We start from the raw sequence: 25,946 nt of genomic DNA, 5'->3' as shown, positions 1-25,946 counted from the left end.
GGTTGTGTTGGCGGATGCTGGGGGGGGGAGTGTCGGGCAGCGCATGCAAGGCATTCGGGGGCACCACCACGTGGCGGCAGATACGCAGCCTGTGGTCCCGCGTAGCCGCATGGTCGCGAGTGTCAGCGGCCCTCCGCCGAAGGAGCACACACAGCAGTGCTGTTCGCTCATGCTACTGCAGCGTCGGTGCAGGCAAGGCACACGTGCGCTGGCCACATCATCAGCATCTTCAGGAGGCTTGGCAAGCTTCAAGGCGGGCTCTCACGCTGATGGACACAGCACTCAGAGCGGATGGCAACCCAGCTCTCCTCCAACGGGCGAGGCCGGTGAAGCGAAAAATGACGTGCTCTCGATATGCTGCATCACAGAACCCCCCCACCCCTGGTGCGTTGTCTGCTGCTGCTCGCGTGGAAAACGGCGAGTCGATTTCACAAGGTCCAACGCCTAAAGCCACAGATCATTCTCCGCCTGACCGCGCTCGAAATGTTTGGCGACATTGCCCGTAGTAGGCCAGAAAACGGGGATGGGGCCCATGAACACAGCAAATATCTTCTCCTCTCTCTTAACCTCATTTTTTCTCTCTTTGATCTCGCACCGGCGAGGGCAGGAGTATTCATCAACTGGCGTTCAGTCGGTCACACAGGGGCGCAGATGGACGCGTATGCACGCATGACAAAGGAGAGGACAAGTGCGTTCAAGGACGAGGCACCTGAACGGACCGAGTCACCGTCTTACGAAGGGAGGGACACGAGGGCGACTATGACCAGACAAAAAAGGATAGAGCAGAGATTGTAAACGAGCGCAACACTGCTGACGCGAGGCCCACATCGTGTGTTTCTCGCACGCGCCTGATTTCCTCGTCTTAACAACGCCATCCCAGCCCTTCCTTCCTCACCTTCAGCAGCTGATTCACTAGTGATGGCTTGCGGTGGGAGGGAGCTGCGGTGGCGTGCGCGTGTTTACTCCCACCAGGCCATGCTTCCCCGCTGGGCTTGAAGTGTCGGTGTTTGCGCTGGCGACCTCCGTTGCAGGTCTCGGGCCGGACGCGAGCACTCGTTTCTATGAAGTGAATATGTACTTGAGCGTGATTTCGTTTAGTGGTGAGGGGGCACGCTGCTGCAGCGACTGCTCCCTTTTTCCAGCCCCCCTTTTCCATGTTATGCGTGTATGCAATGACGTGCTCGTTAGGGGTGAGGCGTTGACAACGCAGAAAAGAAAAGCGCCTTTTCCATCTCTCTTCTTTATGGGCATTCCCTCATCTGAATGTGACCAGTTCGTGTCACGCGCTCACGCATGCGCACTCCCACAGTCGATGCGTCTCCACGCCCCCCTTCCCCCAACTCTCTCTTCCATTCCACACCGCCCTCGCCTCCTCACTCTCGGCGACCATCTTTGAAGCATGAAAAAAAAGAACTTAACTCGTGTTTTTCCTCGCCGACACGCTTTCTGTCTTCTTTTTTTATCGGGCTCCGTTGCCCTTCAGCGGCGGCCATTCCCACTGAAGCAGCAGAAATCAACGACTCACCACCCTCTCGCGGCATCAGGCGCGCAATCCTGTTTCTTGGTTCGAGAGGAGGCCCCGCTGCGTCGAGGAGCAAAAAGAAGGCGCACAACGCTTGCTGGCCTTATGCCCCACACAGATTCCTCTCCTCATTTTCCGATGGAGGCACCAATGGACGCGCTCTCTGCACCACCGCCGGACTTCACAGTAGTTCCAGAGAGCTCGCAGCGTGGTGTCGCGGCCGCCGCAGCAACGCATGCAGGCCACAGCGAGGTGCAGCCACTTGATGTGCGCATTGTGCCGCTGCTCTTTGTCGTCACGTACTGGTGTGGGCTGATGCTCGTGTACGCCTTCATGGCGTACGTGATAGCCATGTCCGCCACATGGCGCGGCCCCGTGATTGTGTGGGCCCTACTGATACCGACTGCTGCCTTTTCCCTTTGGCGGCGCCTGCCATCGGAGAGGCGCTTTGTGGAGACGAAGAGCGCTGAGGTCATTCTGCTCCGGTGTGGCGGCTTCTACGCTCTTGCGGGATCGGACTCTTCGTGCGGCCACGCGGATGAAATGCCGGAGGCTCAACGCCACCATCGGCAGTTGCCCCACCCGGTTCGCTGACGCTTGCACCACCGATGGCGGGGCAACTACCGACACCATTGTGGCGCGCCTGTAGCTGGTTACCAACTTCCCCAGCTCTCCTGCTCGCTCTACGAATACTCGGCGCTGCCCCCACTCAGTATGCGTCTGTACATGTGCGTGTGCTGGGATGTACATGTATGTGTCTATATACAGATGCGTACGTGCGTGTGTGCGGACGAGGGTGTCTTCTCTTTGTTTACTGCTTTCGCTATCCTTCTCGTTTTTTTTTCTCTCTGTGTTTGCCGTCCAAACACGCTTTCACACCTTCGCCCACACATCCCTCACCCACTCTAACCAGCACAGGTGGTGCAGTCACCACATTTGTGCGTGTGTTGCTCTCTCCGTCTTTGTCCCCTCTCCTCGTCTTGTACTCCCTTTTCTGCTAATTCTCCTATTTCTGCCTTTGGTGTCCGCTCTTCTCGGCATCTTTCCGCCTCTCCTTCGATTTTATAACTCTCTCTCTCCTGAGGGGTGCATCGAAATCGCGCACTCAGGTGCGCGTGTGTGCATGTTCGTGCCACCACTGATAAACACACTCTGCCTACCCTTCTGCGATGCCGATGATCACCCACTCGGTCCAAGTAACAAGTCGACAAGAAGAGAGAAGAATCAACTGTGGTTGTGTGTGTTAATTCACTGTGGCAACTGGATGCCGCCGAGATGCATGTGGAACGAGACCGCGGGAGGTGCGTACAGTTACCTGTGCTGGGAAAACCGCGCTTCTTTCTCTGTGCGCCGTCTTCTCCTTTCTGAAATGGAAGGACAAGGAGGGAGGGGTGTAAAGCGGCACACGCCGCCGGGTCTCCGCCGCGGAAGGCGACAGAACTTCGGTAGCCTTTGTAGCGGATGCGCACTGCATTTCATGCTTCCTCCCCCTTTTTGTCTCGAGACACTCCCTCTATCCGCTCCTGACCTTTTTCCTGTGTTTTGGACGCTCCTTGCGTGTGTGTGAAGGTCCTTTCCCGCGGTAGGACGACTAGTCAATATACAGAGAGGAGGAATGGCTTGCGTTACCGGTGGGTGCTGCAGTGCAGTCTACTATGTCTGCTTAGCCGCCATCTGCATCTACCTCGTCGTCTGCATTCTCGCGGTTCCGCAGTACCGCTTTGTGGCCCTCATGATCTTCGCCTTGGTGACCCTGTATGCCACCTCCGCATGGCGCCTGCTGCCGTCTGAGCGGCTTGTGGTGCGTGAGATGGCAGAGGCAATGGCGAGGCAGCGCTGCCCACCCCCGGCGGTGGCGGTGCCGTTCGCCACACCCGTGACAGCCGGTGCGGCCGTCACTCATCCATCGTCGGCGTTTCATGAGCCGTACAGAGGTTCGATCTGAGCTGCCCCCTCGCGTCGTTCCCCCTTCTCGGCTACCCTTTGTCAAATTGTGCCTTCTACTCTCTTGAGCCACGCCGCGCTTTTCAGGAAGGGAGGTGTGCGCGTGTGTGTGTGTGTGAGGCGCCATTGTCGGCGGATGGCGCTTCCCTCCCTCTCCCTTTTATCTTCTAAATCTGCTCCATTTTCTCTTGTATATTGCAGCAGCTGCTGTGTGTTCTGCTCGTGCCAGCATTCTTGGTGCATGTCGAGACCCAGTCTTTTCCTCGAGCACTAAATCCCCTCTTCGCTTGTGTGTGCTTGCTTTCAGTCTTGTATCCGTTCATCATCTTACCTCTGTTCGTGCAAGTGAGCCCGCTCATCTTACGATGCGCGCCCCTTTCTCTCTCCTGTTGGCTTGATCGCTTTTCGCTGCATGCGCCCACTCCCTTACCCACTTCGCGTGTCCGCGTGCGCAGCAGTGAGTCCTTTCAGGGAAGGTAAACGCAGTGGAGCCGGAAAAAAAGGAAAGCGAAAGGCTTGCGCAAAACTAGAGGGGTCGCAGTGGTGGTGGACAAGCGGTGACGTGTGCGGACACACACACACACACAGCACACATCCACACATACGTGCCATGCTTCTCTCGCTACGCGAGAGGGGGCCCCGGAGACACGCCGTGGTCTCCTCAAAGATGGGTACGAGAAGGATGGGACGCGCTGCCTCTTCCGTGCGGATCTCTTCCATGCAGCTCTCTTTATCTGTGACGTGTCTTTGCCCACCTCATCATGCCTGGCCGGCGCGCCGTGGAGCGACGGCGTGGGTAGAGAACAAGGACGCATTTGTATGCGCTCTGGCCTCCCTTGAGGCTCCTTCTCGTACGCGACACGGCAGCGACTCTTTCGTCTTGCGTCATCCACGCATGACACATTCCCACTCGATCGGTACCCTTCTGCGCCTCTTCCTCTTCTCGGCTCACCGCCATCCGCTCTGTCTCTCACCTTGGGGCTGCTGGTGGCTCTCTTTGCGATCCCCAGGGAAATCTCGCACGACGTGCGCGGCTCTGTAGACAAGAGCAGCTCATGTTTCCCTCCTCCCCTCTTTGCTTCCCTGATTCTTCTTCAAGAGCGCATCTTCACCCCTGATGACGACGCGGGGGGGGCACATGCCTCTGTGCGTCGTGTCTCTGAGCCCAGTGCCCACTCTCTCTGTGGGGAAGCCAAGCAGCCCCTATTCCTGCCACTGCACAACCAACTCTGGTGGTGACAGGGTCAGGCGCGCGTGACGTAGGGACGTCAGAGCGATGTATCACTGCCGATGCCCGCAGTGTCCGGTGCTGGATGGCGTGGCGCCGGAGCGACCCGCGACCGCGCACACGTTTTCGCCATCCACAGGATGGGCGGAGTGTCGGCGTGACTCGAACGCGTCCCACCCCCGGCCCTCACTGCCCACTGGGGGCGGGGTGAGCCTGGCCCCCCCCCCCCGAGAGGGATGCCCCGGGTGATGGCCAGCATAATGTGCGTGGCTGTGGGGCGACCTGTGGGGCGGGGGTGGGTAAGGTTCGAGGCAGAAGCCATGCACCGATGACCGGGTCTGGGCATTGCTGCACCTCGTGTGCCTACGGCTGCCTCGCGCCGCGCGACGGGGCCTGTGACCGGCCGGGCGGAGATGAGCTTAGCTCTTGTTGTGTGGCGGCATGGGCGTGGAAGGAAAACGAAAGGGCTCGTCTTCAGCATCATCACTGCCAGCCGCTGCCGTCACTGTCTCCATCAACAGCAGCAGCGTTTGCTGTAGCGCCATCTCGGAAGGAGATGAGGCCGAATCCATCCCCCCTCAAAAAAAAAAAACATATGTTTCGTGCCGCGTCTCCGCGGCTCTTATTTGAGCGGATGTTGCCTCCGCGCTCTCGACTTCTTGGCTCCTTCGTTCACTCTTCTCCCATTTTGTCTCTTTCTCCTCGCGTTGTCTCTTCCCCATCCGTCGCGCTCCTCTGACGTGCAGCGTCAACAAGCGTTCACACCGCCCCAAACACGTACTTGAACAAAGCAGTCTTGTGCAACCAATCCATCGTTTCTCCCGCTTGCTACTGGCGAAGACTTCAGCGTGGAGCCTAGCGCGCCTTTCCAGTCTTCCCTACGGTGTGATTGGAAGCCGACAAGGGTGGTAAAAGGAAAAGCCATGACGCTGGAGCACTGTGCCGCGGCAGCGCTGTATATTAGCGCCTGCAAGCGCGAGCACGCGCAAATCTGTGATGCCTTCGTGCAGGCCCTGGACAGGGATGCCAAGGCTGCTGCACTTGGTCAAGGCACCGTCCCGCTCAACGATATCGACGTCTGCTGCGTCGCGGAGGTGATCCGCACGCTCAGCGATGAGAGTCAGCTTCGCGTGCTGGTGCTGGAGGAGAACTCGTTTGGCCTGCCCGGCGTGACGGCGTTGATGGAGGCAATCGAAGCCAACCCAAACCACATCCGCGAGCTGCGCCTTGGCAAGAACAACCTCAAGGACCAGGCGGCAGTGGTCATTGGACACACGCTGTCCCGCAGCGGGTGCGGCTTGAAGGTGTTGGACCTGTCCGAAAACAACATCACGAAGCTGGGCGTCATTCCGATTGCGGCAGCGCTGCAGCAGCCCTTTTGCGATATCGTGGAGCTCAGCTTCCACAACAACAAGATCGGGTGCGACGCCGCCTCGTACCTCGGTCAGGCGCTGCGTGCAGCCCCGAAGCTGAAGCACCTTCATCTCGGCTACAATGCTCTGCGCGACAACGGAGCCGCGCAGATCGCTCGCAGCGTCCCCCACGCGGCGTGCCTCTCCACTTTGGACCTTACCGCCAACCGCATCAGTCGCGAGGGTGGTGAGGAGCTGGTGCGGGCCCTCATGACCCCTACATGCACGGTGCAGCGCCTAAATCTGCGCCACAACCAGCTGGATAGCGAGACTATTGTGCTCTTCGCCGACGTTATCGCCCACAACACGTCTCTCATCCAGCTTTTCCTAGGCTTCATGAACCCCTCCCCTGAGGCGGCAGCGGCTGTCCTGTCGGCCATCCCGCAGAACCACGCGCTGCTCCTGCTGGACATCTACGGGTGGAAGCTGAACCCAAAGAACACCCTCGCGCTTATTCAGGCCGTGCAGGAGAAGAACACCACCCTCGCTGCGCTCGTCACAGATGCCTGCGAGTTTATTGCACCGCAGGTGGATGAGGGCAATTTGATGCGGGAGGAGAGGCACGACCTGCACCCCATCTACGTGGGGCCTAACGACCGCGATGCTTACCTGGCCACGAAGAGTCTGCGCCGCTACTCGCGCGCGCAGTCGCGCCGGCAGTCCCGCACAGCTTCTCGTGTGCAGTCCCGCACAGCCTCTCGTGCACAGTCGCGCACGAGGGCTGATGGCCAGCCCGCCAGTCGCACCGGCTCGTCGCACCGTCGCAGCGAGCGCGGCGGAAGCCGCCCGGCCAGCATCTCGTCGCGCGCTGTGAGCCCGGCGGAGCAGGAGCAGGCGCTGCGGTCTCAGTGTAGCACCCCTCGCCACAGTCGGCGCAAAAGCGGCAGCCCACGCCACCCGCGCCACCGCCACGGCGAGAGTGCGCCAACCGACCCTGCCGCAGCCACAAGTGCTGGCGCGCTGCTCCGAACGCCGCGCTCTGTGCCGGCGTCTACCCGCTCCGCATCTCGCTCTTCCAGAGCCGCAGCAGGGCATCTGGTCCCCGTGACGTCCAGGAGTGTCGACGAGGACATCGATGTGCTGATTGATGAGTTGCAAGACACCCCAGGTGACCCACGCACAACGAAGGTCCTCAAGACAATCATCAAGTCACTGCATGAATCGATCAGGCAGCAGCGCACGCAGATCCAGGTGCTGAAAACCCGCGTGGAGGCGCTCGAGGCTCGCCGCGAGTGCCACTGCGCCGGCCGTGGAGGCAGCAACAGCAGGTCCGGCACCAGCCCTCAGCGTAGCGGCAGTGCGGGAAACCCGACGCATTTGACTGGACCTCTTGCGAAGGGCGGCGCCGCCGCAGCGAGCCAGAGCGGCACCAAGGGGTCGTCTTACCACCGCGTGAACAGCAAGGCGGGGATGATTAGCTACGGAAAGATCACCGCCACTGCGGACGCCAACGGCGACGGATTATACGCGCATTATGGTCATCAGAATCACCAGGCACAGCACAACCCCGCTGCCAACTCCTTTCAGCGCTCCATGAGTCGCATGAGCCAAAACACGAGCATCACGGTTATGGAGCGGTGCACGACGCCGCACGTTTCGCAGGATGTACCCCCGGACATCGCGCACCCGAACGACGAGTCTGGCGAACACCACCCGGAGGGGGTGGAGCTGCAGCGATCCGCAGCTATTCAGAGCTTTCCACCTCGCATAGAGCCGTCGCCATCGCAGGACCTCAACCCACCGCTTCGCAAGTCTGTCTCGCACGCCTTCTGAACCAGCGCGAGCAAAGGCGAATGCATGGGCGCGTGTGTTTACAAAGCCGGGGCCATTGATAGGCATTGAAGCGTCAACGATCCTACCACCATCACCCTCTCTGTCTCGCTGTCCCCGTCTCTGGTCGGGATGCCACCGGCCCGCGGTGGTACACAACTCAGCTTTCTCACTACGGCGCTGCCGCCCCTCTCCACTCCGTTTTCCCATCCTGCGCTTCTCTCCTGCGTTCCGTGAATCTTCATGTGCGTGTCTCTCTCTGCAGTGCTACTGTACATCCGTGTTGTGAAGTGGTGCCTTCACGCTCTTCTTGCCTCCTCTCCCCCCCCCCTTCCGCTCTCTGTGCTGCTGAGCTCGTTTTTCTTTCTCTTCCACTGCCCCTTCCATCCTGTGATACACTGCTAAGGGCGCAGCTGACGGCCACGGCATGCGCTGTTCTCCCCACGCTCTCTTCTCTTTCCTCTCTCTTTTGATCTTTACGGCGGCGGTGTCTCTCGGAGGCGTGATTAGCTCTATCCTCGCGCGTTGCATAGGAAGGGGCGAGTACACGTGGGGGGAGGGGTCTTAGCGTATCGGCGTTTAGATTCTCAGAGGGAGAAAAGCGGTTGATGTAGAGGGGTGTGCGGTAGACTGAAGAGCGCAGACTTGGAGAGAGTAGTAGCAGCTGCCGGCACGAGAAGAAGCGAAGAGGATGCGGCTGCCGAAAGCGAAGCGACGCCGCACACAGTGCGCATTTCTCGTCCTTGCCTTTCTTCAGTCGCACCCCCCACACACACAAAAAAAAATTCAACAACAACGTCCTTCTGTTTTTTTTACTTTTTTTTTTTCGAATGACGCACAACGCGGAGGCGATATTCTGTGAGTGCATCTGCGTGCGTGCGCTCGGTGTTGCTTCTGCCATCTCTTGTGTGTCTCTCTTACTCTCTTTGCATGCTCTGCTGAGGCACACAGGAGAGGCGCAGGCAGGAGATGGGAGTTGCAGAGATTAGATTTCGTTTTCTTTTCCCCTTTTCGGATGTATCTCTCAGGTCGTGCTGCACCACCACCTACTTCTGTGTGTTATGCTTGGCTTCTTTGTCAGCTCGCTCGCTTTCGTTGTGCTGCTGTGCTTGTGGGACTGCTTTCCCTCTCTCTCGTTTCTGAAGGACAGGTGGGGGAGGAGGTGCGTGTACGTGCGCTTTAGTCGTTGTCATGGTTGCTGCGAGCTCTACTCGCTCCCCTCTTCTCGTTCTCTCGTTTCGCTCGAGGTGGAAAAGGCGAGTTTTCAGAGGACTGAGCGAAAGGCGACGATTGCGCCTCCGCTGTAGCTGGCGCATGCGTTTCCTTTGCGCGCGTGTGTGTGTGTGTGGATGGGATGACTCGATGCCAGAGAAAGAGTGCGGGGTGAGGTGAGGGGAAGACGACCTTGATACGTATGGGCGCGCGTGTGTATGTGTGGGCGGGGCGGAGCGGGGGCGAGGCTGATGAGCTCCGCACATGAGGATGCGCTTCTGAAGTGCCGCACTGCCATCTTGTTTTCTCTGCCTTTCGTCGTCTTTCTTTCCGTCTTCTTTTCCTTTTGTTTCTGTACTAGAGCTTCTTCGCCCGTGCTGACGTGCGGGGGAATGCGTTCGCTTTTTTTTTTCGTCTGTCGTATTGTTTTCCTCTTGTGTTTTCGCTTCCTCCTCCTGTTCTCTAGAAGCCCCACTCTCTGCCCACCCCTTTGATATCCGCCTCTATCTATCTCTCTGTTTGCGTGTGCCGGTCGGTTCGAATGCTAGTTTTTTTTTGTTTCATGTGTGTGTGTGTGTTTTACTGGCTCCTCCTTCATACTTCTGTTCCAGTTTCTTGCTTCATCGCTTTCCTTGATGAATAGAATGCGCTGCTCTCTCTCTCCTCCACTCTCTTCCTCTCTCTCTCCCAACCCTTTCGCACTCACTCGTGCGCAACGTCACGTGCATGCCGGCACACACCGACCCTCTTTGAAGGCGGGCTACGCATGTTGGAATGCATCCCTTCTTACATGGCGATGCTTAGAGCTCCAGCAGCGCAGTGACGAGGAAGCGTTGCAGCAGAAAGAGCAGGCGAATACAAGGGGACAGCAAACGGCAAGAAGAGGAGGTGCTAAGGTGCTTCGTGTGTCTTACCAGCTTGGGAGGGGGGCGAGGGGTTGGGGATTGGGTGGGGACGGGGGAGTGGGCAGAGGAACGCGACATGGAGGTATTTCCTCGCTCTTCTTCGGTACGGTCACGGTACGCGATTTAGATTTTTTCTTGGATACACACACACACAATGGACGCGCGCTCCACAAACGATTCGTCTGTGTATGCTGCCTATGTATGTGTGTGTGTGTGTGTGTGTCTGCGTGTGTGTATGAGTGTGTACGTGTACGTGTGTATGTTAGTTCATCCTGTTCCATGTTTCCTTTTTTTGTGAGGGGGGTTTCTTTGTTTTCCCCTCTTTTTTTTTAGCCGCACCCGCTTCTCCTCAACGTAGGCGTGCGTGTGTATGCGTGCGCGCTCAACCCGACGTGAGAAGTGTAAGCAGGAACAAACGTTGAAAAACCAAAACAGAAAGGGTAAAGGAGCAACCAAACTGAAAGCCACGCGCGAATTCTGGCGGTCTCCTGATGGATGCAGTGTAGTGGCGATCGTCTCGACGGTGACTCACCTGATGTGCATGTCGGGGACGTCGGATGTACTCGTGTTGGAGTTGCGCAGCGAAGCGAAGGGGTGTTGCATGCTTGGCTCCGGCAACACGCACTCGGTTCTCCGCGTGTCTTCGTGCCTTGAGAGCATCGAGGAGGAGGATTGCGACTGGTTGCACGGCTTTAGAGGGCCACGATCGCTAACATCTGGAGCCAGCCCCCGTCCCCCGAGTCTCATTATACCGCCGTATCTTGCAATCCTGCGCCATTGACTAAGGCGTGCGTTTGGAATGCGATGTTGCGGGAACGGCGAGATTGCTTCCGTGATGCATCATCTCCAGACAATGAGGCTTCCCATGCAGGCACCACGCCTCCCCTTCACGCCCGCAGCTCGCTGCATTTTTTCATCGCGCACCTCATCCTTTGACTTCTTTCCCGCCGTTCTCTTTGCCTCCCTTTTTGTTTTGCTCGGCGACGTCGCCGCGTGCGATGACTACGGTGGCGGCTTGCGACCCCACTATTCACACACCCACACCCGCACCTACACGTAGTGCAAGGCTTTTCTGCACACTTCAGTCTGTCCGTGTGTCTTCTCTGCTTCCACTCGACCCACACGAGTCAGCACGCGGTTTGCTTTTCATTGAGAGGAGGACTGAGGGCGTTGCGCAAGAGAAAAGGAAAAAGGGAGCCGCCAGGAAAGAGGGTGACAGAGGAGCATTTTGAGAGTGGTGATCGAGAACGATAGTGTTGGGGGACGCGCCTCGACGAGGTGCATCCACGGCGCTCGTCGGTTCTTTGCGCACAGGCGTACCCCGTCGGCGCGCACACGAGACGACAACTCTGTTGTGGCGGCAAAGTCATCTGCACATTCGCTTTTCCCTTCGCACAACGTCTTCCTTTGTATACTCTCTCTGCTGCGTCGCTCTTTTCTCCTCTTTCGCGCTGTGTGGCTTTCTCTCTCTGTGAGTGAGTGCTGCGCGTGTGTGCGACGGTGGTGCCTTGGCGCACATTCGACCGAGCTCGCCCCCAGCTCCTCCTTTCATACCAAACCGCACAGTGTCGGTGTGGGAGGCAGGGCCATACGCAGAGGTGCACACTTATTCCTCGCCGCCCGCCCACTCCTACACACTTCCGATTCACAGCCGTTTTTTTGTCGTTTTCCCCCGCCACGTTCATTTTTCAGCCGCGGCAGAACACTGTGATCCCGTCTATTGTGTGCGTATTCTACTCCCCCCCTCTCCCTGTCTGTCTGTATATGCTTGTCTGTGGGTCTGCCCGCGCGTGTCTGTGTGCGTGTGTGTGTCTCATTGCTGGCTGCTGCTGACGATTGCTGGCGCTGCAGTTTTTTCCCGCCCACCTAATCAGTGCACACACATATATATTTCATTTTGTTTTCGACAGACCAGGAAGGCGCTACCCTTTGTGTGCTCTCTCGCTCTCTAGCGAACCACCGATACATACCGATTCGTTCAGAAGTACACCCGCAGCCACACCCCGTGCGCTTGCGCGAACCCCCGAAACAGAGGCAGTGTGCGCAGAGGAAAGTGGAGAGGATATGTCCTTGCGGAGTCTTGTGACTAGCGGGCAGGAGCCGCTGCCGCCGCGCCGCCCGCCCGCGTATGCCTACCATACAGAGCCCCAAATACGCATGCTTGCCTCGGACATGTCGGCGCGGGCGTCCGTCTCTTTAATGTGGAAACTGTGGCTGGAGGGTCAGTACAACGAGCTAGGGAAGAGGCTTGGCAGCACTGGTGAGATTCTGGAGAGAAAGGATGAGGTGCGCTTCGCGTGCGAGTTTCTAGCGAGTGGCGGGCTGGACATCTACTGCCTCATCTTGTGCGATCCGTTCAACCCCTTGCGTTTCTCGCCAGAGCGCACGGTGCGCAGCATGAGCGCCCTCGAGCGGGGACGACGGCAGCGCACCCTTGAGCACATCATCGGCATTTACGCTGAGGTCATGCTTCAGCTGACCGACCTGGTGGCAGATCAGAACGACCTCGGTTGGGTGATCTACGACCGCTACCCGGGTGTTTTCTACCGACTCATTGAGTTTCTCGAGGACAGTTCCCTGTGGGCCGCCGCCACGGGCCTGCTGGAGCACATTCTAGCTTGCGTTGGCCCAGTACTGGAGATCAGCAAGAACCCATCTCTCATCCGGGTTTTGCGGCGCGCCTCGCCGACGGCGCTGGCTGCCTTCTGCCGCTTTCTCGCGCTGCTCATCTTGCCTGGCCTTGCGCAAGGCCAGAACCCGATCTTGGCGCGTCGGCTGCACTACCCAGAAACGGTGGCGGTGCTGCGGCAGGTGCAGCGGGTGGTGGACAGCAACGTGCTGTGGCTGATCGGCGAGGAGGGTCTCGTGTCGACGCTCATTAGTCTGTGCGAGCTGCGACCGAACGGGCTGCGGGTACAACAGGGCGGACGGTCCATGATGATGTTTCCTCCGGAGACCACCTTGATTGGTGGGGCCGGGCAGAGAGCAGTCAACGCGACGCGCGCTGGCGGCCGCGCCAGCGTCGTGCCCCTCGGCAGCGAAGACGTCGACTGGGAGGACGAGGAGGAGGAGGATGACCAGTGGACAGACAATGAAGAGCAAGAGGGAAGCGGCGCGTCTGGCGGAAGCGATGGTACGGCGGACTTCATCTTCGACGGCTCCTCCCTACCCACGCTCTTCGCCGGAATCGAGCGCTTTCTTGGCATCGGGCAGTCCCAGGGCCAAGCGGCTCGCACACCGGCGCCGTCCACCAGCCCCACACCGCTACCACCACAACAGGCGCAGCAACCCTCTCCGCCACCTGGATCGACCGACCCTTCCGGTGCCCCTCCACCGCGCGCCGACGAGTCAGCGGCGTTTTCAGAATACCTCGAGTACATCCGCACCGCCGTACGCAGTGGCACGGTAAGTGCGGCGCTCGGCGTGAACCGCGCCACCTCCGGCGTGGCACCGTCGCTGCCGCCGCCACCGCCGCTGTCTACTCCAGAGCAGGGCGGCATTCGAGTGGAGGTGGGCAGCGGCAGAGGCAACGTGGCGGCGCAGATGGTGGCCGAGCTGGAGCGCGCTGGATTGCCACGCGACGGCGCCGAGCAGATCGCGTTTCTGAACCGCATAACATCCAACCAGTTCCAAGCTGAGGACCCATCGCGGCTGGTGCAGTGGATGCTGGACCGTGACATGCTGGAGGACGACGACATGGAGCAGAACTTCAAATCCTCGATGGACATCCACTGGTGGGTGGGGTCGGCCGACACGCGGCAGCGCTGGCGGCTGCGGGACCCGTCCTTAATCCCGGAGAGGGACGACAACCGCTACGCACTTGTCTGCTCGACTGTGCGTCGCACCATTGCACCCGGGCCGAGACCGCCAACGCTAGAGGAGTTCAACTCGGCTAATGAGCGGCTCTCGGCGGAGCTGTTCGAGCCGCTACCTCGCGTGGACGCACTCGACTTGCTGGACCCCGTCGACACGCAGCGCATCGTTGAGTCGCAGAGCGAAGTGCTATACCTGCTGAACATGTTCCTCTCCACCTTCTACTTCAGCGACTCGTGGAAGGCGCTGCGGGACTGCCGTTGGGTGCCTCGGTCTGTGCCGATGCTGGAGGCCGCCTTCGGACTGGACCCATCGCTGCCTGCGTTCGTCGACGTGCCGCCACACGTAAACTTGTCCGACAAGTTGCGGGCGTTGCCGCGCTACTTGCCACCGCATGCCTCTGATGACCAAGAGGAGTCCGACACGCTCGCTGATGGCTCGCCGCGCTACCCCTCAACGTGGCGTCTTGTTCCGTTTCTCCAGCTCCTCGGCGACCTCGCAGTTGTGTACCTGCGTGACCCCAATCAGATGTCCGAAGAGGAGACGGAAAATCATCAGCACGGACCCGATACGATGCGCAAGATGGAGCTGCTGCGCGGCCTTTACGAGTACTGGAACGCTCAAGACCGTCGGGAACAGGAGATGGTGGTCGAGGATGCCGAGGTCGTTGCCAGCGCGTGGAGAAACGCGGAGGCCATCGCCCGCGTCCTGCACAGAGATCAAGAAGACAGCTGTGTCCGCGTAAGCTTGTACCAGACGCTCGATTCGTATTTGCGCACCTTTCTGTTTCGTGAAGCATACCGCGATGCCCCGGACTGCCCGCAGACAAGACTCGGGCAGGCACTCCTTACTAGCGTGCTGGAGCGCATCTACAACGGCACGCGTATTCCCGGGCTGAGCGGGTCGATGGCGCCGGGGCGGCTGCTGTCGAACATGCTTCAGGTTCTCGGGGAGCTGCTGCGCTACCACGCCGGCAACCTGCGCACCTTATGTGCCTATGTGGTCGGAGATCGGGACATGTCGCACCTGAACGAGGCGATGAGCAACCCGAACCGGCAGAACCCCGTCATTCTCTCCGCAGAGCATGAGGAGGTCGAGGAGATCTTGAAGCGCCCGCCTCTGGAACGGGAGGAGCACGAGCCGTTTGGCAGTGTGCTGCTGCGACGCCTCTTCACCTTCGGCGTCGACACGCATCACCTGCTGCGCTCGCTGTTGCTTTCTCTCACTCCGGGGCTACGTTCCACCGGCAACTACATCTCGAAGCCGGTGAATGACTCGGTAGACGATGTGCGGCTGCCACCGACACTCCCCGGCATCGGTCGCACAAGCGACATCATCTCCGGCGATGCCGTCCGTATTTCGTACGTGATTCGGGTTTCGCGGCAGTACACGCGCGAGATCAGCCTGGCGCCAGCCCATGGGCTACGACGGGAGGAGCTCTTGAGGGAGCTGGTTTGCGTGCTAGCGCGTACGCCGCACCGGCAGGCCCCTGAGAACCGCCCGTTTCCGGGCCTGATGTGTGGCGAAAACGATCTGGCATTGCTGCGCAGCCAATGGCCGCTGCCGGTGGTGGGGCCACCGCCTCGCCTGCGCGCGACGCTCTTTAGTCGTCGTGGCGAGGGCAGCGCGAAGGCGCCGCCGTCGGCAACGCCCTGCGCGGAATCATTTCTTTCACCGACGCAGGGCATCCTCAACACTGCGCAAGCGCAGACCGCTTCGTCAACAGATCTTCATGACGCAGCAGAGACGGCTGAGGACGCGGCGCGACTGGAGGAGCTGGCTCCACTCTCTCGTCTCCTGCTCGGCGAGCCGCACAAGCTTATCTTCAGCGCCCTCTGCGGGCTGAACATCGAGTCCATGGAGGACAACAGCCGCCTCTCCGTCGTGACAACAGTGCTGCTCGTGTTTTTGCGCGTTGCGTCAGTGGGGAGCTCAAGAGAGAGCGCTGCTGCTGCTGAGGCCAATATTCGCGACGTTTTGGCGAAAATGAAGTCTTTTGCAGGGCACGGACACAGCGTGTGGCTAGGGGAGGAGCGTGCAGCTCGGGCGAAGGAGCGCGAGGCGAGGAGGCGTCAGGCGCTGATGTCCGTGTCAGGGGACCAGGGGATTTGCGCGTGTGACTGGCACGACGCTCCAAAGGCTGCGGAGGCGGAGTATCAGCGTCGTAAGCCCGACGAGGCGGCGGCTGCCCTCACAGATTCCTTTGAGAGGCCTACGGGAGAGGGCAGCGCTGCGACAAAGGGTGGACTTACGCCTGATGAGCTTCCACGGCGCTGCCCCTCCTTCATGGCCTACGGCTCCTGCGATCCTCCGCACGAGGGGAGCGTGTATCAGCGCGAGTTTGGCGGCTGCTTTTATCGCAGCTTTTTCCGCTTGTTGTGCCTGTGGGTCGGCTACTACGCGTCTTGTCAGCGGTACGTGGAGACGGTGTACTTCAGTACGGAAGTCGCGTTCGGCGAGTACAAGACGATGGCGCTGTTCCTGATGCGCATCCTGCCAGACTTTTTCATGCCCCACTTCTCGCAGTGCTGACGGGAGAGCTGATGGATAGGGAATAACGGCGAACGGTATGGGTAAAGAAGGCCTTGGGGCGGTGGTGGACGAGAGACACAAGAGACGAAGGCCTGATGTGGTGCTTACTTGCCGCTGCCGTTCTGTGCCACAAGGCATACGTTGCCAGAAAGCGACGCCTTTGCGTGCTTCTCGTGGCCCCCTCCCCTCTCCATCCGCCTTCTTCCATTCTCTGTGCCTACAGTGACGTTATCCGTTTCGCCCACCAAAGAAGAGTACCGGTGTTGTGTGTCGCACGCACCGACAGAGAGGGAGACGGACACAGATTGCATGGCGCGCTGCGATGCGAATAAGCAAAGACGTTTTTTCTCGAGACTCTGCTGCAATGATGATGGAACCCCACAGATATAAGGGGCGGTAAAAAAACCCTCCCCCACTTCTTTCCATGTCTGCGTGTTTGAGTGCTTGTGGCACGTGTGTATGTGTTGTGCGGGGGAAGCGTTTGCGATGCTTCCTTCCTCCTCATCCTCTTCATGTATCCCCCGCCGTTCCCCCTCCCCTGCTTCGTAGCCTGTGCAAGTCTACGCCTTCACGGACGTGAGAAAGAGAGGTAGGACAAGAAGAGCGCCTGCCGCGGCGGGGCAGAGCTGCGTGCGAGGGGAGGGTGGATGGCTGGATGAGGATGCACCTTGTTTCGATGTGTGGGCAACAACACATAAGCATTCCCCTTCCTATCTTATCTTTACTACACAGCTTCAGAGCAGCAGCAGAGGAAAAGCAAAAGGCGGACGCAAGACAGAGCGAAGGAGGTGCGCGGCGAAATGCCGCTGCGTGTGTCGCACTACTTCCTCTTGCTTTTGTCCACCCCCCTTTGCGGGCACCTCCAGCGGCATGAACGAACGGTGGTTTCTTTGCGATTGTGGATGCCTGCGCGCCGGTATAATGACGCTCTCCAGCCTTAAAAGCGCGTGCAGTAGTGTATTCTGTTGCACACACCGACACACTCATACACCCGCGCAAACATTCATGCACTTGTGAACACGGTCACAGGAGTGTCCTCTTTTCGGAACCTCTCGCTCGGCGCGCCTCCCAAAAGAGGGTGCCGTTTCTTTCGCCTCTAAATGGTAACGACGAGACGGTGTTCGTTGACGCCATTTCTCAGCCTCCCTCCTCCCCTGCATCACCCGTGTTCGTCTCTCTCCGCCTCTTGCCTTTCCCAACCGCCCCACCGTACATCGATTATGCGCATGTGCGTGATGTGTCTCGCTCTCTTTCCTGCCCTTTCACACGCCTTTCTTGTCATGTATTCTTTCTGGTTCTCCGTTCTCTCGCGCGTGCGCTCTCCCTCTTCCCATCGTCTACTCTTCATACCTGCCTTTACCCGTCCCCTGCCCCCTTGCGTCCAAGTCGAGAGCAAACTTGATTCTCCAGTGCACGCGATCCTGCTTCACGTCTCTTTCTCTTTCTTTGGCTTCCACGTACGCCCGCACAGGCACACACGCGTACACGGCTAGCGGATTGCGACCGCCTCATCCCCTCCCACTTTTTCCCTTTTTCCTGCTCCCCCCCCCCACCACCACCAAGCGCTCTCTCTCTCCATCCCGCTCTCGAACTCCCTCGTCGAGTCATGTCGAAGCGTGTTGCTCTGGGCTGCGACCATGCCGCGTACGCCACACATCAGGAGATCATGGACATGATCAACGCCAGCGGTGCCGCGTCGAAGGTGATGTACATGGGCCCCTCCTCCGACACATCCGTCGACTACCCCGACTACGCCGCGCAGGTGTGTGAGGCCATCTTGAAGGGCGAGGCGGACACGGGTATCCTTGTCTGCGGCACCGGTATCGGCATGTCGATCGCGGCCAACAAGTTCAGAGGCATTCGTGCGGCTCTTTGCTACGACCATGTGACGGCGCAGCTGAGCCGCCAGCACAACAACGCCCACATCTTGTGCATTGGGGTGCGCACCAGTGGAATGGAGGTTATCCGCGACATCATCGAGACCTTCCTCACGACAGAGCCGTTGGCGGAAGGGCGCCACGGCAACCGCGTCGACAAGATCACGGTGATTGAGGAGGAGCAGATGAAGGAAGAACAGCGGTGGTGCTTCAGCGGTTGTGGAGGTCTTAAGGAGGAAGGAAAGTGAGTGTGTGGCGCACGCAGAGAGAGAGGTGGGGACGCACTATGCAGCGTTGAGAGACACACGTCCTCACACTTGGGCGCGCACAAGGCGATGGATACAAGGCCGTTGGCCTCATCATAATCTCTGCGCCCTCCTCCACCTCCGTTTTTTTTTTTTCACAGCTTTCTCTCTCCCTCTCTTTCCTGGCTAACTTTTTTCTGTTGCTCTTTGGAGAGGTCCCCCCCTTGTCAAGCACACACGATCGTGAGTTCTCCTGTGAGGAGTACGCGATGAGCTGCCGCTTCCCCAGTAGTCTCCGTCCTCCGCTTTCTTCTCGACATTTTTGACTTCTCACGTTGCAGCGCGCCTCGTCCTGGGCGGTCGCCCATGCGGTTCTTGCTTAGGGCTCTCGTTTTCCCTCATGCGTTTCGACCTGACCTTCCTTTTTTTTTTTTCGGTCCCCTCACCTCTTACACTTGGCAGCTGTCTTGGTGTCGCACACGGCTGTGCGTGTCTTCCAGCGCTGGTTCCCCGTTTGTTCGTGGTGCTCCCTGGTGACGACGCGGGGGGGGGCACATGCCTCTGTGCGTCGTGTCTCTGGGCCCAGTGCCCACTCTCTCTGTGGGGAAGCCAAGCAGCCCCTATTCCTGCCACTGCACAACCACCTCTGGTGGTGACAGGGTCAGGCGCGCGTGACGTAGGGACGTCAGAGCGATGTATCACTGCCGATGCCCGCAGTGTCCGGTGCTGGATGGCGTGGCGCCGGAGCGACCCGCGACCGCGCACACGTTTTCGCCATCCACAGGATGGGCGGAGTGTCGGCGTGACTCGAACGCGTCCCACCCCCGGCCCTCACTGCCCACTGGGGGCGGGGTGAGCCTGGCCCCCCCCCCCCGAGAGGGATGCCCCGGGTGATGGCCAGCATAATGTGCGTGGCTGTGGGGCGACCTGTGGGGCGGGGGTGGGTAAGGTTCGAGGCAGAAGCCATGCACCGATGACCGGGTCTGGGCATTGCTGCACCTCGTGTGCCTACGGCTGCCTCGCGCCGCGCGACGGGACCTGTGGCCGGCCGGGCAGAGATGAGCTTAGCTCTTGTTGTGTGGTGGCATGGGCGTGGAAAGAAGAAAATCGATGGGGGTGCCCTCCTCCCCTTTCTCGCGGCTCGGCAACGCAGCGACTAGGTAGGAGTTTTGCTTTTTATGTGTGGTGGTGTGCCTCTCACTCGTGCAGAGGTGCATAAGCACACACCCGTGAAGTGACGGGTGGCAAGGAACCATTAACCGAGCGCTCTTGCTTTCGTTTTCCTCCCTTCCACGTGCTTTTTGCATCTTGCTGATGATGTTCGGACCTCGTCACCGCATCTTCTTTATCCTTCTTCCATCATGAGCTGGCATTCCCTTCCCTCCCTGCCTCACTCTCTCCCGCCCAAAGACGAGGCATGCGTGTGAGTGTATTTGAGAGACGGGATGTGCGAGGCGGCGACGGCGGTGGTGGTGCTGCGTCTGGGTCGAAGGCGTCGGGCGGTTTCGGCGTGCACATAGAAACGAGTGAGCAACACGCGAGAGGTGCTTAAGAGAGAATCTAAACAGGGTGTGTTCGCGTATGGCACACGGCTCACATAACAAACAGGTAGGCGAAGAAACAACGTAAAAGCGAGCACATAAGTGGCAGCACAGTTAATGTCACCCACCCCCCTCCGGAGCCCGCTCCCCTCGCTACCCCCGCCGCGCTTCTCTTTCCTTCTTGGGCCGTACCACCTCTACTACTCAGCGAGCCATTTCGTGCGCGTGTGCATGGGAGGCGGGTACGACGAAGGAGGGGTGGGTGGACGACACCGGCTGCCCTCTCACAGAAACAATAGGCGAAGCACAGACGCTTGCGCACGCACGCAGAGAGAAGGAGAGGGAGACGGTGCCTTTTTCCCTTCCTCCTCTTAGCAGGGAAACGCATCTGCACACCCCGCACTCGGAGACCAGCTCAGGAAGCACACCGCCAACGCGGAGGAACGAAGGCTTCTCGTAGTACGACTCCTATGACGTCTGCGATAGGCACAGGGCGACCCTCCACACACCCTTTACACCGACAGGCACACATAGGCATGTAGATGATCCAAGGGCGAGAACGAAAATATATAGCAGAGGCAAAAGCACGCACACACACGCACAGCGCCTTTCTCCCCCTTCGCTTCCCCTTCCCCTCTTTCCACACCATCCGCTGCTGCAGGTTTTAAAATGTCATCTTAGGTTTTTCTTCCGTCTCCAGCTCCATACACCAATGCGCCCCGCCCGCCTCCCTCCGCCCTCTGTGATAATCCGACTCTTTCCTCCGTCGCACGGAAAAAGGTGGCGGGCAGGTGGGAGGCGGGTGAAACACTCTGCTTTTTGGTACCCTCTGCGCTGATATATCGTAATGGGAGGTGCTAGCTCGTGTATGCATGTGCGGACGCGCATGCGTGCGTGTCTCTTTCCAGGACACCTCGATTGATGGCAACGTCTTCTGCTTTCATATTTTCTTCCGTATATCCCTATTACCAACGCTGCTGCTGCTGCTGCGCCTGCTACGAGCACCTTCTCATGACCTCGTTTTGCTCTTTTCGGCGTCCCTGTTCTGGAGTTTGTTTCCGCTTCGTCTCCTCATCGAGTCACTCCGCGCGCACGCTCTCGCCCTCGCTGGGTGGCACATCGGACACTTTATCATCGTCTTCATTTCTTTTTCTGCTTTGTCTTTCCTGAAACCCCCTCGCTCGCTGTCGCTCCCTGTGTGCGTGGGCAGTACGCGCCGCGACCCACCTCTCCGCTCTCTCGCGAGAGAGCGGGGGCGAAGGTCTTTGCTCCCTGTTAACAAGACACATAAAATGAGAAGACTTGTTGTTCGCGCTGTGTGCGTGTGTGTGTGTGTGTGTGCGTCCGCGTTTAGTAGGTGGGCTTGTGCTCGCGCTTGACATATTGCCCATTGCTTATTTTTGGGCTTGACTGTGGCGTACGACGTAACGGTAAGCAAAGGAAGTGCAGACGGAACACACGACAGTGACGAACTTCGTATGCGCGTGTGCTGTGATCAAGAGGGAGTGGGGGGGGGAGGGCAGCATGACGCAAAGCAGTTGCAACTCTTGTATAGCGCTGCCCCGGTCGATCCGGGGGATGTTTACGAGATGGGGTTTACTTGCAACTGGTGGTGGTTGCTCAACGGCTTTTTTTCTTTTTGCCCTCTGCACTCTGAGGCCGGTGCGCTGACCGTTCACGTTTGAGCAGTGCCTCGTTCTATCTTTATGCGCGTGAGTGTGTTTCGTCAAGAGCGCTCATACTCCTCCTTCTCATTTTTCTCTTCTCCCTTCTCTCGTGGCTTAACCATCCGGCCTCATCACGGACTCATTCCGTGAGCCGCACTGCCATCCTCGCCTACATACTGGTGCAAAGTCGCGACCGCAGCGATCACGAAGGTGTCGTCGCTGCTCTCGCGCCTCATCAGCCCACTTGTTTTTCTCCTCCCAGCAATGTCGCTGGGCGCGCACGGTCACAAGCGTTTCGTATCGCACAACGCCGAGGAGAGGAGAGAGCACCATACTGAATAGCAGGCGGATTCTGTCGCTCACATCACTTCGTGGCAACAGTGCCGCGGATGCTGCACCGCTCGCTCACGCTTCACGCGTCGCGTCCGCGACGTCGACTTGTCAGTGGAGCCAGCCAGCTGCCGAACAGTCCCGTCTGTGGGCTGTTCCGCCCAAGTCTTCTCCTACTTGCTTCCTCCGCCATTTCTTGTAGCTCAGGCCATAGCACCAACGGTGGCGCAGAACGCGAGGCAGATGCCGCGGTGCGAAAGGTGCGCAACATCGGCATTGCGGCGCACATCGACGCCGGTAAAACGACCACGACAGAGCGGATGCTCTTCTACGCCGGCGTCACGAAGCGCGTCGGCGACGTAGACAGGGGCACGACGACGACGGACTTCATGAAGGAGGAGGCGGACCGCGGCATCACGATTCAGTCCGCCGCAGTCTCCCTGCGGTGGCGGGATCACGGCATCAACCTGATCGACACCCCAGGCCACGTTGACTTTACTGTTGAGGTGGAGCGGACGATGCGGATTGTAGACGGTGTCGTGGCTCTGTTCGACGCGTCTGCCGGTGTGCAGGCGCAGAGCTACACGGTACTGCAGCAGAGCCGCAGGTTTAATGCGCCGCTAATCGCCTTTCTGAACAAGATGGACAAGTATAACGCCGACTTCGCCATGTCGGTAAACTCGATACGCACCAAGCTGCAGGTAGAGCCGCTGCTGCTGCAGATCCCGCTCCACGCCGAGGACGGCAGCTTCGCTGGCGTGGTCGACGTCGTAGAGCAGGTGACGTGTCGCTTCGACGGCGAGCACGGCCTCGAGGTGCAGCGAACAGACCTCAGCACTGTCGGTGCCACGCCGTCTTCGACGGGCGACGGTGACAGAGCTGCGGATCGTGAACTGACGCACGTGACTCGCCCCATGCGCAAAGCGCGCCGCGACCTCATCGCTCAGCTCACCGCTGTCGACGATGCGCTCTCGGAGGCATTCATAGCGGAGTTGGACGCCACCGACGGCGATGAGGCCGAGGCGGAGCGGCGCCTCTCCACTGAGGCGCTGCGCTCCGCCGTGCGTCGGTCCGTGGTGCACCCGCCACGCGATAGACCGCCGCTCGTCCCGGTTCTGTGCGGCGCCTCTCGTCGTGATCAAGGCGTGCAGCCGCTGCTCGACGCCGTGACGTACTACCTGCCTTCTCCATGTGACCGGCAGCTGACCGGGTTCACGAAGGATGGGATACCAGTACCTCTTCCACCTGCCTCGGCCGCGCCGACGGTGCCGACGGTGGCCCTCGCCTTCAAGGTAATGCACATGATGCACCCAGGCAAGGGGCAGCGCCTCCCGCTCGTGTTCTTGCGTGTGTACAGCGGCAGGATCATCCCGCGCATGCGCCTCGAGAACAACAGTCGGCAGAAGTCAGAGGTTATCGAGAAGCTCTATGTGATGCACGCAAACCACCCGGTGGAGGTGCCGAACTTAGAGGCTGGCCAGATCGGCGCGGCCTTCTTGACACACACATACACCGGCGACACCCTGTTCAGTCAGCCCTCGCACCACCTTCTGCAGGCTAAGCAGCATGTGAGGCGTGGCGATGTTAAGGAGGAGGTGCACACACTAGAGGGCATCAGCGCCCCACCAGCTGTCATCTCCTTCTCCATCGAGGCTGCCACACGCAACCAGGTGGAGCTGCTCAAGAGCGCCCTGGCCGAGCTCTCCAGGGAGGATCCGAGCCTGCGTGTCACGGAGAGCGAGCAGGGAACGGTGGTGGTGAGTGGGATGGGGGAGCTACACCTGGAAATTGTCATGTCGCGACTCGCGAACGAGTACCAGGTGAAGTGCCGGCTTCTGCGCGCCATCATCGAGTATCGGGAGACGATTCGAGTGACCCAGTCGGTGGAGAGGCACACCTGCTTATTGAACGACCTACCCTACGCCGAGTGCTCGCTCGAGCTGCGGCCGCTGCTGGAGAACGGAGAGCGGTGCAGCACCAAGGATAAGTGCCGTTTCCGCATTGACAGCGCCTTTGAAGAGGAGTTTCTCAGCGGTGGGAGACAGCAACAGCAGCAGGGCGGTGGCCTCTCCAGTTGGCCGCGTTTAAGTGACGTGCGCAACGCCAAAGAGGAGCTGCGCCTCATTGCAGCGTCCTTCCAGTCCGCCGTTGATGCGTGCATGCGGTTGGGTCCTCTAGCGGGGTTGCCGATGCACGGTGTGGAGGTGGTGCTGACGTACTTCCGCAAGACGGCCGGTTCACAGCTCCAGGAGAGGTCGCTGACCCACGTTGCCCGCTCAGTGCTGCTGAGTTTGCTCAAGGCGACCCGCAAGGACGACCTGGCGCTGCTGGAGCCGATGATGGAGGTGGAGGTGCACCTTTCCGAGTGCACTTACATCGGCAAAGTTGTCAGCTCCCTCAACGAGCATCATGCGCTGACCGTTGACGTGCAGGAGGATGGCCGGTCCGTGACAGCTGTCGTGGCCATGCGCAACACCCTTCGCTACACAATGGAGCTGCGAAAAGTCGTGAAGGGGCATGCAAATATGTTTGTGAAGTTGCACGACTACCGCGTTGTGGAGGAGAAGGCTGTGCTGACGCGCATCCTGAAGAACCTCGGCATCGTAGACTAGCTTTCTAACCCCACCCTCTCGCGCCCTTGGCCAGCGTGGAGGCGGCGTCGGGCGGCGCCTTCACCTTTCTTCACCCGGTTAGCGCGTGTGGCCCCTTTGCTTGGCCACGTTTGGCTCTTTCTTTTCGGTCTCTCTCTCCTGCCCATCGTCTGTTTTATACCGCACCGCTAAAGGGGGTGCGGTGCTGGCGGCGATTTGACGAGCGGGGGTGGGCGAGAGAAAAGGGCGTGGGGCGCCTCTCGCGGTCTGCTCGCGCGGAACACACAGTCGCACAAGCTTGGGAAACAGCAACGAAAAACGGAAGACGGCCCACTTGAAGAAGGTATGCGCTTCGCCACGGAGCACGTGCCGATGCGCGGGGGCACAAAGAAGCACGAGCGCGTTCGTGTTCTGAGCTGTCGCGGCCTCGTCGCACGCGCTCTCTTTTTTTTTTCAAGCGGGCCGCTTTCTGGATGGGCTTGCCGTGCCTCCTTCCACGTCCCATCCCTTCGGCACTCGGCTGCCTCACCCCTTCGGCCCCTCTTTGCGCGCCCGCGCGTCTGTGCACGTTTGCGCCCCTCTTTCGCTTTCTGTCACGCGAGCCCTCCTCGCCTGTGTATACGACATTGTACGTGCGCGTGCGCACACCTGCTGCGATCTGTGCACACTGCCCCTCCTCGCCCATCCCTGTTTTCGCTCTCTCTTTTTGATTCCTCCTGCTGACCCTTCCATGGTGTCCGCGTCTTGTCCCCAATCTCACACCCTACACTAGCACACATACACACACACGCGCCAGTCTTCTCTCTCGCTGCTACGAATACACGGCCTTGGACTCGCATTGTGGCTCCTCGCTGTTGCTCGTTATCGACTCTCCCCCCACTCCCCCACGCGGCTTCGCACACCTTCCTCTCTCCACGTCTCCACGACCTCTTTTGGCCACTTTCTCTTCTGCGCGCGCTACCATCTGCAACGCATGCGATATGCCCCCTCCTGCTGTTCGCATCTCGGCATCGTCACTGTCTATCGCACTTTCTTCTGCTTTGGGTCCGTTCTTGCCAGTCTGAGAAGGCCTTTTTTCTCGCCTTGCGCTCCTATTCCGGCATCGACTGCTATGAAACCGCTGCACTTGTCGTCATCTTCATGACGCGCTCGCCCTCTCTGGATAATCGCACACATGCAGCCTCTCTTTTCTTCAGTACACATCCAATAGACGTGAATCAAGGAAGGTCGAAGGATGGCGTATCTGGACTCTCTTCTTCCTCCCTCCTTCTCCTTGTTTCCCGCGCCTCGTACGTACGATCACGTCCCCGCTGCACTGAAAAAGGTAGAAGGCGACTCACAGACTACATGCCCGACG

The 25,946-nt window shown here is 59.4% G+C and overlaps 5 protein-coding genes across 5 annotated transcripts; all 5 read left to right on the top strand.

Annotated features, from left to right (window-relative positions):
• Positions 1 to 3,137: 3,137 nt before the first annotated feature.
• Positions 3,138 to 3,467, top strand: LDBPK_282130 (hypothetical protein, conserved; the record flags this gene model as incomplete). Its single annotated transcript, XM_003862264.1, has 1 exon — positions 3,138 to 3,467. The coding sequence occupies one exon, from the start codon at positions 3,138 to 3,140 to the stop codon at positions 3,465 to 3,467; it is 330 nt and encodes a 109-aa protein (XP_003862312.1).
• A 2,150-nt stretch (positions 3,468 to 5,617) lies between these two features.
• LDBPK_282120 (hypothetical protein, conserved) lies at positions 5,618 to 7,879 on the top strand (the record flags this gene model as incomplete). The annotated part of the gene is made up of 1 exon (XM_003862263.1): positions 5,618 to 7,879. The coding sequence occupies one exon, from the start codon at positions 5,618 to 5,620 to the stop codon at positions 7,877 to 7,879; it is 2,262 nt and encodes a 753-aa protein (XP_003862311.1).
• A 4,178-nt stretch (positions 7,880 to 12,057) lies between these two features.
• On the top strand, positions 12,058 to 16,338 carry LDBPK_282110 (hypothetical protein, conserved; the record flags this gene model as incomplete). The annotated part of the gene is made up of 1 exon (XM_003862262.1): positions 12,058 to 16,338. The coding sequence occupies one exon, from the start codon at positions 12,058 to 12,060 to the stop codon at positions 16,336 to 16,338; it is 4,281 nt and encodes a 1,426-aa protein (XP_003862310.1).
• A 1,606-nt stretch (positions 16,339 to 17,944) lies between these two features.
• Positions 17,945 to 18,463, top strand: LDBPK_282100 (ribose 5-phosphate isomerase, putative; the record flags this gene model as incomplete). The annotated part of the gene is made up of 1 exon (XM_003862261.1): positions 17,945 to 18,463. One exon carries the CDS (start codon positions 17,945 to 17,947, stop codon positions 18,461 to 18,463), a length of 519 nt encoding a protein of 172 aa, XP_003862309.1.
• A 3,855-nt stretch (positions 18,464 to 22,318) lies between these two features.
• LDBPK_282090 (elongation factor G2-like protein) lies at positions 22,319 to 24,610 on the top strand (the record flags this gene model as incomplete). Its single annotated transcript, XM_003862260.1, has 1 exon — positions 22,319 to 24,610. The coding sequence occupies one exon, from the start codon at positions 22,319 to 22,321 to the stop codon at positions 24,608 to 24,610; it is 2,292 nt and encodes a 763-aa protein (XP_003862308.1).
• Positions 24,611 to 25,946: the final 1,336 nt, after the last annotated feature.

This window comes from Leishmania donovani, chromosome 28 (assembly GCF_000227135.1).
Source record: "Leishmania donovani BPK282A1 complete genome, chromosome 28".
NCBI lineage: Eukaryota > Euglenozoa > Kinetoplastea > Trypanosomatida > Trypanosomatidae > Leishmania > Leishmania donovani.
Note: the sequence above shows the minus strand (reverse complement) of the source record. Positions and strands in the feature narration are given on the sequence as shown.